Source organism: Lampris incognitus, chromosome 14 (genome assembly GCF_029633865.1).
Source record: "Lampris incognitus isolate fLamInc1 chromosome 14, fLamInc1.hap2, whole genome shotgun sequence".
Taxonomy (NCBI): domain Eukaryota; kingdom Metazoa; phylum Chordata; class Actinopteri; order Lampriformes; family Lampridae; genus Lampris; species Lampris incognitus.
Window position 1 is genome coordinate 13,493,603 of NC_079224.1, and position 11,912 is coordinate 13,505,514.

The 11,912-nt window shown below is 47.2% G+C and overlaps 1 protein-coding gene across 1 annotated transcript; it reads right to left on the reverse strand.

Moving 5' to 3' along the window:
• Positions 1 to 78: 78 nt before the first annotated feature.
• On the reverse strand, positions 79 to 11,672 carry cdcp2 (CUB domain containing protein 2). The gene is made up of 6 exons (XM_056293464.1): positions 11,576 to 11,672; positions 10,852 to 11,199; positions 2,385 to 2,726; positions 1,699 to 2,052; positions 1,076 to 1,254; positions 79 to 387 (listed from the first exon to the last, which is right to left on the reverse strand). The coding sequence occupies exons 1-6, from the start codon at positions 11,640 to 11,642 to the stop codon at positions 79 to 81; spliced, it is 1,599 nt and encodes a 532-aa protein (XP_056149439.1). The 5' UTR covers positions 11,643 to 11,672.
• Positions 11,673 to 11,912: the final 240 nt, after the last annotated feature.

The following is an 11,912-nucleotide window of genomic DNA, read 5'->3' on the forward strand; positions in this document are numbered from 1 at the left end:
ACAAAAATTGGTTTGACACTTTCCTTCATCACAGTCGGCGTGCATTCCCCGGTTGAGACCATACGAAGATATATGTCTCTAAAGAAGCACGAGCCAGATGATAGCGATCACCATGAGAATGACTGCCAGCACGCAGATGCTGATGAAGACAATATCACTCGGGTCATGAGGCTCTGTGTCCTCTTCCGGTCCTTTGCTGCCGGTAGTGCTGTCCACTTGGCGGGCCAGCTCATTGAGCCGATGGCGCTCCTCCGACGAGATAATGGACACAGTGGCGATCTTCCGCTGGGCGTCACACTGCACCTCGTACTCCTGCACGTTCTGCTGCTTTCCGTCGGAGAAGTCGATGTAGAGCGTGTTCACCAGCATGGTGATGTTCCGACGTTTCTGAAAAAGGGTCAGGGGTCACGGTTGAAACAGACGCTAACGTACTGTGCATGTCAGAGTCATGAACTTAAAGGAAAACTATGCAGTACTATCAAATACAAAATGTCCTTCCTCCAACACCATGTTTTACACTCTGAAATGAAGAAAGAGGAGGTATTTATGATAAAACAAAATGTAAAGCTACACCTGCCCCCCCTGTTTTCACCCCAATTGAATTTTGGCCAATTATCCCACTCTCCCGAGCCGTCCCGATCGTTGCTCCACCCCCTCTGCCGAGCCGGGGAGGGCTGCAGACTACCACATGCCTCCTCAGATACATGTGGAGTGACCAGCCGCTTCTTTTCCCCTGACAGTGAGGAGTTTCACCAGGGGGACGTAGCAGGATCACGCTATTCCCCCCAGTCCCCCCGTCCCCCGGAACAGGCGCCCCGACCAGCCAGAGGAGGCGCTAGTGCAGCGACCAGGACACATACCCACATCTGGCTTTCTACCCACATCTGGCTTTCCACCCCTAGACTCGGCCAATTGTGTCTGTAGGGACGCCCGACCAAGCCGGAGGTAACATGGGGATTCGACCCGATGATCCCTGTTTTGGTAGGCAATGGAATAGACTGCCACACCACCCGGACGCCCAAGCCACCCTCTCTTAATACAGAAGAGATATAAGGGGTTATCAGAGGCTAGTCACCTGGCCAGCCGTGCCACAGTTGACAAACCGTGCAAGTATCTTATAGGAGGTGGTTGTCAGCTGGGCTGCGCAGGACGGGTTCCCCAGGTAGATGCTCTCGCGGTCCAGCTGAGGTAAGGACTGCTGGGCTATCAGGATGGAAAACTCTGTCCTTGTGCAGCTAATGTTCACAGGAACCACTTAGATGGATCAAAAGGACACACCCCGGTAAGTTCATACTGGTTTGTCAACAACACCAAGAAGCTCAGGTGCAAAAAAAAAAAGAAAGAAAAAAAAGGTGTAGATTTAAATGAGTTGGGATCAGCATGCACTTTACGTTTCGGTCAAAAAAAGATTTCTCTCTCCTGCAGAATAATTGAATAACAAATGCCACTGGAGAGTAAAGTCTTAAATATTAAACATTTCAAACCTGCAGTTGCATGGAGTGGAAAGCTCCAAATTACAGTGATGGGGGAAATAGATGCAGCAGATATTCCATCCACCCAGAAGATGGAGTAAATACTGCCGCCTCTCAAATATGAAAGAGAAGCGCTGGATGAGGCGATAAAAGCCGGATAGAAAATTTCGCAAAGCTTCCGTTGTGTAAAAACAACCCACGGGCCGCAGTGAGACCAGCCACTCACCTCCAACATAGGAAGCAGTGAAGCCCCCGTGAGCCTCGTTTCTGTCCGTGCTGAGGACCACCAGCAGTTTGTTTCCCTTGGATATGAGCGATGGAGCTTGTTCCTTTCCGCACCAGCGTCCAAGCAGAGGGTCTGCCTGGCTGTCCCCGTCATAAACTGAAACCGAGTCGTAGTCGCACTGGTCTGACAGGCTGTTCCTGTCCTCCAGCTCCATGACGGGGAGGTAGAGCTTGATGCGGTACCCAGCTTCCAGGGTGATGGTCCAGTGGCAGTTGATGTTGTTTGGGTAGATGTTGGGATAGTACGGGCTGCTGAAGTTGCCGCTTACAGCTGACAGGACCTGCTGGCACTCCCCTGTGAAAGTACAGTTTCGGCATTACGATAACGGCTTGTTGGTGTTTACAAGTTCACTTTGAGAGGAACTACAAGTTTCATTTTTTTTTAAATCAAGCTATCCAGCGATTGAAAAAGGTGACATGGTTGAACAGACAATACTCTGAAAGCTATTGTGCTGTTATAAGATGGTCTACTTCTTACATCCCGCCAGGATAAACCCTTGCGGATTTGATGCTGCTCGATAATCTGGAGATGTTGTTTTCTAAACCCGAGGCAGTGTTTGTTTTCTTTTTCAAAAAGTGGTCAACGCAATTTTGTTACACAATATTTTTCATGCAAAACTCTACTACCTGAGTAATAGTAGGCCTTGAATCCCCGTCCGCCGATGTTGAAGTCGGACTTGAAGACTACCAGAAGCTGGTTGGAAGTTGTGATGGTGTTGGGGGGTGTATTTGCCCCGCAGTAGTTGCCCAGATGGCGGTGGGTGACCGTGGGGCCGTCGAAGAGGGCCACACGGTCAAAGTTGCAGCCCTCGTTGTTCTCCAGTTGGAAGTCGAGGAAGACCAGGCTGACCACGGTGTTGTTGGAGACGTGGATGGTCCAGGTGCAGTCGGCGTTGTTGCTGTAGTCCTGAGGGTAGCCCGGGCTGGAGATGACGCCTGACAGGCCGGTTAGGACTCCCCCGCACATGTCTGGAATCAAAGCACTGCACTCAGATTCAAATCCACCTTCGGTGTTGCAATTTCTGGTCCAGCCGCATTACAGACAGGTGGGTGCGAGGGGACGCTACCCCCCTCATTAAACACATGGACAAAAACCATCCCTTTGTAAAACTGCCATCTCTCCTTTTGTTGCAGTGTTATTTATCCAAAATCATGGAATGTTCCCATGATCGATATTTAAATTCTACCCGTATGGGAGCTTTGCGTGCTGATATTGTAGGGAAGGAGATAAGATGAATTCTTAATCGTCAAAAGTCTTAGTACAGAATTATATAGGAAGAAAGTTATGCTGTGTGTATTTGTGTTATAAACATAAGGGCACAATCACAAAACTAAACCACAGACATGACTCCTCCCCTCCCCTTTTTTTCTTTCGTTTCCCCCTCTCTCCCCAATTGCATCCGGCCAATTACCCCACTCTTCCGGGCCATCCCGGTTGCTGCTCCGTCCCCTCTGCTGATCCGGGGAGGGCTGCAGACTACCACATGCCTCCTCCGATATATGTGGTGTCACCAGCCGCTTCTTTTCACCTGACAGTGGCGAGTTTCGCCAGGGGGACTAAGCACGTGGGAGGATCACGCTGTTCCCCCTCCCCCCCGGACAGGCGCCCCGATCGACCGGAGGAGGCGCTAGTGCAGGTTCAGGACACATACCCGCATCCGGCTTCCCGCCCGCAGACACGGCCAATTGTGTCTGTAGGGACGCCCGACCGAGCCGGAGGCAGCACGGGGATTCGAACCGCCGATCCCCGTGTTTGAAGGCAACGGGACAGACCGCCACGCTACTCGGACACCCCAGACATGACTTTTTCTGAGCTGTCAAATCATTTTCAAATTTGGTGAAATAAAACGTATTAATGGTTAAGAACAAGTAGGCCTGTGGATACAATTTAAATGAAGGTCCCGTGCATCAAGATGATTAATATCAGGACTGTGACAGGAGCCTCGAGATAGCCAGGAAAGATTGAGATGACTCCTGGAAAACAGACAGGCGGAGCTAACAACCACTAAAATGCCTTCCCTCTGGTCACGGCCAGACACGAGGCATCCAGGAGAGGGGGAGAGGGAAATCGGTTCAGTTCAACATCTTCATATTAAAGTGTGACGATTTTAATGTCACAACGTTTCCACTGCGTTTCCACTGTTTCACAGATGCTGTGAAGAGGTTCGATGCCAGGTTTGAACATGCTTAATCAGGGACGCATACTTGTGTTTTAAGCTTTTCCAACATGGGGCTTGAAATAAACACTTTATTGTACATTTTTTTTGAATTCCGGTTTCACATTGTATTATAGATAAGAGGGGTTGGAGTATTGAAAAATCATATCAAATAGGACTGTTTTTATGATATTGCAGCAAATTCGAGAAACCACCGGAACCGCCGCGGCCGGGAAGCGAACCCGTGTCGCCCGCACCGCAGGAGGCATCGCTAACCGCTCGACTAAAGGGTCAGGCCCGCGAGCCAGTGGCCAGCGTGTCTTCTTATCCATGCACGTTACAATATCATGATACATGAAATCTGAAAATCACAGTCAGTTTTGGGGCGTTACAGTAATGCATTACTTTTAGCAGTAACGAAGTAATCTAACGCGTTTCTGATAGGATTTCGGTAAGATCGTTACAATTACAATGTCAAATAATGCGTTACCACCAGGCACGGGCGTAGCGCGTCACGTAGGCAGGGCTGAGTGCCCCCCCCCTGCTGGTCAGCCCCAGCGGAGCAGAGGGACCTCCAAACCCTGACCATGGCGCCGGAGAGGCAATCCGGGCAGCGACCCTTCATTGGCCAGAGCAGGGAGCAGCTAGCCGGCCGCTGCCGCCAAGAGGGAGAGAGCCTGGGTACCGTCAACGCAGATGTGCAGCTACACGCCCAACACGCCCCTACGCTGGGGGAGCGCAGGGGCTCATGAGACTGTTAATGTTCGGGTTGAAATTGTTATACACGTGTTCAAATGTTTGGTTCATGTTGGGCTGTGTTGTTGTTTGGGGACTTGACTCGGACTGGGGTAGAGGACTGTTCGCTGACTGACTGTAGGACCGTGACTTGGACTGACGACTCCCAGTGGTGACGTCAGGGGGAAGCTCGCTGTAGCGTTAGTTCTGATTGGTGCGTAAATAAAAGATCACTTCCGGGGTCGAGCAGCGTGCGTCGCGTTATTTACAGCGCCGTTAAAAAACGTCTCTTCCTCTCGGTGCGTTCCTCCACTCCTGCTCGCCACAATATTGTAACGTGCATGGATAAGAAGACACGCTGGCCGCTGGCTCGCGGGTCTGACCCTTTAGTGGAGCGGTTAGCGATGTCTTCTGCGGTGCGGGCGATACAGGTTCGCTTCCCGGCCGCGGCAGTTCCTGTGGTTGCGTTGTCCCCCGAATTCGCTACAATATGCTGCTTGTGGATGCTACTGAGACGCCTCATTGTAAAAAAAAAAAAAGTCCCGATTCTCCAACACCAGCGCAGATAACCACACGCAGGTAGAGTGAACAATATCAGCGTCTTCAGGGTGTTGGCGGTGACCGAAAGCGCATTTGGAATCTGGGTCACACTGCACATTTGCCAGTAATCATGGCAGCGGGGATTGTAGCCGCCAGGTAATCATTTCATATAAGAAACAGTTTGGCGCCAGGGGTTGATGGCCGCTGCTGGGCGGAATCGATGTCAAAACAGCCGCTTTCTAAATGTAGTCGCGGTCCAACCACCCTGAAACCCAGCAGTTCATTTTTGTCCACTGCAGTGGACATTACGTTTTTGCTCATATCTCTCATACTATATACATGCCACTCTATTAAGTCCTATTGTCCATTAAAGAGGACAACTGGGGCTTTAAAATGACGTTACATGGGGGGGCGACCTTGCCAACGTGCCTGTGACTATCTTCAAAATGGCTGCCATCTCAGAAAGCGTGTTATGGAAAAAGGTAAGCATGATGTTCATAAATAAAAAAATGTAATGCCATATTTCGATTGTTTCGAGTAAGTAAACAACTCAGGAATATCTGAGTGAGTTTTCAGAGCTGAGCTTATTTTTATTCGAAAAACGCTAATTTATAAATGTCCTCTGTAGTAGACATCAGGACTTTGTACTTATGTTTGTTTCACATTATTTTCAGTATACAGCTCTATGACGGAGGCAGAGAGGATTCTTAACAGAATCACTGAGGGAGATTCTGACGTCGATTTATCAGAGGACTGGAGTCCAGAGAGAGTATGAGACAGAAGAGGGTGAATGCTCAGATGAGGAGGACCCAGATGAGGTGGGCCAAAACCAACACGTAGGGTTCTGAGGTTTTTAATCAGTGCAAAAATGGAAGGATAACCTACAGAGATGTGTTCCAGGAAATGGATCCCAACATTTTATTTTTGAACCTAATGGAACAATGAATGAGGAAAAGATGTTAACACATTCATTAGAACAGGGGTGGGCAGAAAGGGCCAGTGTGGGTGAAGGTTTTTGTTCCAACCAAGCAGTTACACACCTGTGTCTCCTAATCAAGTTCCTCTGCTTGGTTGGAACAAAAGCTTTCACCACACTGACCCTTTCTGGATAAGATTACCCACCCCTGCATTAGAAGGATGGACGTGTAAAACAAAGTGCAAAAGTGTTCTCAAGTGAACTATCCCTTTTAACACTTTTATAACACGTTAATTGTGCTATATTATTGATTGTGCTTTGTCTTTCTCAATCAAAGCTGTCTACTTACATGTAGCTTTGACGGCTAAACAACAAAATTGTGAAAGGTGAGAGTTAACGGTGAGGTCCACTGTGACGTCTATAGGCCTTTACACACTGGAGATGTGACAAATAACCGACGCGAAATTTCGCATTTTCGTGTCGGTTATTTGTCACGTCTCACGCCCCCCCCCTTTTCTCCCCAATTGTACTTGGCCAATTACCCCACTCTTCTGAACCGTCCCGGTTACTGCTCCACCCCCTCTGCTGATCCGCGGAGGGCTGCAGTCGCCTGACAGTGAGGAGTTTCGCCAGGGGGATGTAGCGCGTGGGAGGATCATGCTATTCAGATTCAGAATCCGATTCAGGCAACTTCATTTATCCCAGAAGGGCAATTCAGTTCTTACAGTCTACCCAGGCCATACACAAACTCACAGACAAGTGGCAATCATCATTATGTCAGAGACAATAAACAGATCAGTACATGGGCAAGAGATGCACATTGTCACCCTCATGTGGCCCTGCATGCAGACTCACACGAGGACCAGGCGAAGGGCAAAAATTCATATAAGTTAAAAGAATAAAATAATAAATAAATAATTGAAGCGTTCTAAGCTGCATTGCACATTACATTCCCCCACTACAGTCAGTGAACGTACAGGCCCACAAGCCATGCAAAAAACAAACAAGGTATAAACCAACTATTGTGGTTTACAACAATATAAAGCATTTATTTAAAATGACTAATCTCAGCATTCAACAGCCTGATAGCAGAAGGAATGAAGGACCTAGAATAGCGATTCGTTTTCCTAGGGGGCGCTTTATAGCGCCGGCCTAAGGGTATTACAGTGAGACAGGACGTGGTCAGATTGGCTGAAAATTCCTTTTGCTTTCTGGGCCACACGTTTTTCCCAGAGGGAGCACAAGTCTCTCTGCTGGACTCCCATTATTTTGGAGCAGACCTTAACGATACAGTTCCCCCTTGTTATACTTTTTGTGTCCTTCCTTTGTCATACAATACAGGGTGATGAGAAACACAAACGATCAACAAGTCCGCCATTGACAATAGGAGTCGTGACATAACGTCCATTCCGCACAACATGACTGGCCGATGCCTTTATTCGCGGTGCGAAAGCCCAGGAAAATCAGCCTTGGAATGTTGAGCACTTGCGCCAAATGCTCAGCATTCCAAATGCTTCCAGATGCAGAATGCCTGGATGCAAAAGCAAAACCTTTGTGAAACTTGTTCCTCTGTGTCTTCAAAAAGTCAGAATGCTTCACGAAATACCATCTAGAGTTAAAGATCTCATGAAAATGGTGAAGTTTAGTACATAAGAATGGAAAATCTACATTTGCTATTTGTTTTGTTTGTGGTGTTGTATTTTACTGGATGAGTCCAGTGGATCTTTCCATGTACATACTCAGCCTTTAAATGTTTCACGCTTGAGAAGAATTAAACAATTAAGTCCTGTTTTACACTACAGTCGACATGTTATAAAATTTGAATAAAATCAAGTTTTAACATTTCTCTTTGCAATGCCCCAACACTTTTAACACCCCAACACTTAATTTATGTAAAAAATATATATATATATAGAAAAAACATTATTTTTCCTGGGTCTCAGGAGATATCATATACAAGGTTTACACCAAATGTGTCCCGTGTTGCGTGTGGTTGCGTGTTAGTTGTGTTTTCTGAAGAGATTTCAAGTAGGCTACTTTGGAAAGTGGGTAAGTTAAGTGGCAATGCTTTAACTGGCATGTAATTAACTAGCTAGCTCTTTTTAACTACAGGATCATGGATGCACATCTATTTGATTGATTGATTTAAATGTGCAATGAAAAAAACCACAAGGTTGCATTGCTGCTTCACATTGCCTCTGGTACAATGAGGTATTTATTTTAACAATTATTTAAACAAATTTACTCATTTTTTACACAAGTCTGTGTAGTTTTTACCTGTTGGAGGGCCACGTAGGTGCACGTCAAAAAAACAACAACAATAGACTAGCCCGTAAAAATAGAGATCAGCAGCCCAGGTGCCTGCGGCCTCCGTGGTCAGTGTAGCAGCTTCACTTGATAATAAGGGACACGTTCTGCTAGGGCCGCTAACCGTCCCGTAAAATACGGAATCATCCCGTAAGTGGAAACTAAAAGATGTTTTCCGTATTGAACTGATACTGGATACGCTTCCGTATTTTTGAGAATCAATTAGTGCAAATCCATCCATCCATCCATTATCCAAACCGCTTATCCTGCTTTCAGGGTCGTGGGGATGCTGGAGCCTATCCCAGCAATCATTGGGCGGCAGGCGGGGAGACACCCTGGACAGGCCACCAGTCCATCACAGGGCTGACACACACACACACACACACACACACACACACACACACACACACACACACACACACACACACACACACACACACACACACAAACACACCTAGGGACAATTTAGTATGGCTGATTCACCTGACCTACATGTCTTTGGACTGTGGGAGGAAACCGGAGCACCAGGAGGAAACCCATGCAGACATGGGGAGAACATGCAAACTCCACACAGAAGATGACCTGGGACGACCCCCAAGGTTGGACAACCCTGGGGCTCGAACCCAGGACCTTCTTGATGTGAAGCGACAGTGCTAACCACTGTGTCACCGTGCCGCTAGTGCAAATCTATGGGATAGAAATTTTACAGGTTAATCTACTAAGATGATTTGTATGAGATAGAAGGAGACCCTCCTGCTACGTTATCCCCCAGCCTGTCTCTCATGTTACGTTCCACTGCCCAAACAGAGAATGCGCTACAGTACGCCTGACAGCGGTGTGAGAAAAATGGCAACCCATAAATGTAGCCCGCCGCCGCCGCCGCCAAAAAAAAAAAGATCACAAAAATGCAGAAGGGAATGGGAAAATGATTACCAATGGCTGGGGTGCATGTGTGAGAATGTGTACAAGGCCAACAGCACCATCTGCCACCGAGTTCTCTCCATTAGTCACAGAGGAGCCATAGTAGGTTCCTTGATGTGATTATATATGGTATGGATAGGACATGTCACCACCAAGTATGTGGACATTTTTATGTTATGTCTTTAGTCTACTACTGAAGAGTAATGCAGGAGCGAGAGCAAGGCCCGTCGTTGTGGACAAAACGAGCATAATGCAATGATCAAATATTTGTAATAGGTCCACAGTAGTCGGGAGTTCCTCAGTCATAAGGTCATATAGTCCCCCCCTGTCGGCGTGTATTTCTGGCCTTATTTCCATTTCAGGAAGTTGGCAACACTACGCTCAGCTGCAGCAGACGTGTCACGCCGCGTCCGTGCCTGGTGTATTTGGGCCGCAAATCAAACGTCTTGCTTTTTTTTTTCTTCAAGAATTCATCCACACAGCACCACCTCTGCCAGCACTCCACCAGAAAAAATATCCCCCGAAAAATTTCCTGTTCCCAAAATTTGATTGCTGAGATGGCCGCAGAGTCAGACTCTACGTTTTCGAAACGGGTATACTCCCATTACTTCCAGTTTATCCATGTTAAGGACAAGAACACAATTTACCAGAATTTGACCGTTTGTGTGCCTGCCCATCCCTGTGTCCAAGGCCATTTGTTTATTTAAAAAGGTCTCGGCTATTTAATTGTTCAGTATCATCAGACTATTGTTAATAGGTTGATATCAGCTGTTTCAGGTTAACGGCTTCATTAGGATATCCAATATCGCCCAACACTAATAAACTGCAATAAACTTGAGCTTTTGAGTGTTGATTACCCGCCATGAAACATAACCCTCTTCCATTTTATATTGCCTAGTCATACTTCTGCAGTTATTTTGGTGCAAGTAATGCAAAACTAGTGTAATCGCATTACTCAGACACTAATATTGTAAAGTAACTAATTACTTTCAAATGGAAGTAACAACAGGAATGTGTACTCTAGCCTAGCACTGATCACAATGTGTACTGAATCAAAACTAAAATATCATAATATAATTTCAGGAGGTACGTGCCGATTCCCAGCCCGAGTATCCGATGAGGCCAAGGGTTTGTAATACACTCCTTAGCTGAAAATTATGACAGGCTCTGGTTTATCAATTTTGCCCAAAATATGAACCTGGCTCAGATTAAATGGTAAGTGGAGCGTTTTTCTAGTCTGCTGACTACTCAGAGCACTTAACAGTGTACGCCTCACATCCACCCATTCACACACTGATGGTGGAGGCTGCCGTGCAAGGTGCCAACCTGCTCATCAGGAGCAGTTAGGGGTTCAGTGTTTTGCTCAAGCACACTTTGATACACTGCCTGGAGGCGCCGGGGATTGAGCCAGGAACTTTCGACTTACTAGACGACCCGCTCTACCTCCTGAGCCATGCTGACCAGTTAGCAAGAACACTGTAAGCCCCTAACTTCAAGCACATGCAAAATAAAAAGTCACCTTTTCTGTAGCCCACCGTGAACCCTGTATGGGCCACGTGGCGGTCGGAGTGGAAGATGATGGACATGACGTTCCAGGAGGAGGTGAATTGGGGCGGGCAGCTGTCACCACAAAATGTGCCCAGGAGGTTCCCCTCGTCCTCAGATATGCCATTGTAGATCTTGATGTAGTCGTAAGCACAGCTGGCGTGGTACTCCAGCTCAAAGTGGTGGAAGGTGAGGAGGACCGAGGAGCCTTCTGCCACCACAATGAGCCAGGTGCAGTCAATGTTGTAGGGATAGAGGCCCGGGAAGTTAGGACTGGATATATTTCCAGATGAAGCAGACAGGATTCCACCACACTTGACACCTCGGTTAAAGGGAGAAAAAAAAGATGAGTCAGGCCTGAACAAAATGTACAATTTCCGCTCAGGAAAGATTCCCACAGCACCTCATGCATTGTGCATTTTTTACGTGGAAGTATCGAATATCCTTTTCAATTTAAAGTATAGTAGCAAGTATTGATATATGGTAATACGCGGGACCTTCATAGTTTATGGTCCCCTGCTCGCGTATTTTCTTATTTCCTCCATTTTCTGAGAACTTGATACGACCTTTGAAGGTATATTAAAGGCTGACATTGAACAATGGAGGCCAAACTTCCTCAGTGTGTAAGGTGCCTGCAAGATAAAGCACTCCCATCAAGTTTAGGCTCTGCCCCATCAAGATAACAAATAGCAACTCACCTTTTTTAGAGTCAGCCTTGTCAACAAGCAACAGTAAATGAATCAGTATAGCCGCCCTGAGACTCATGTTGTTATTGTTGATTCGGCTTTTGTCACGCCTCAGATACAATAGCAGCAGAGAGAGGGAGGGAGAGGGAGGGAGAGGGAGAGAGAGAGGGAGAGACAGCGGCATTGTCGGAGCTTCACAGCCGCGAGACGTCAGCAGAGTTGCCAACGGATGTAATAGGACGTTGAAAAATTCATCCACGGTCTGAATGAGGAAACCCGATAGCTAGGCCACCCTTTGCGTCCTTTGCTAAATTTTAATGACCACTATCGAATGAGCACGAGCGGCTTG

Bases quoted from the DNA above. Each gene is read 5' to 3' on its own strand.
- cdcp2 (XM_056293464.1), bottom strand. From the start codon at position 11,642: ATGAGTCTCAGGGCGGCTATACTGATTCATTTACTGTTGCTTGTTGAC. The intron at 2,053-2,384 runs GTAGTAGAGTTT...GTACTTTCACAG, and splicing joins CAAGGCCTACTATTACTCAG to GGGAGTGCCAGCAGGTCCTG. The intron at 1,255-1,698 runs GTGAGTGGCTGG...GATCCATCTAAG, and splicing joins CACTGCTTCCTATGTTGGAG to TGGTTCCTGTGAACATTAGC.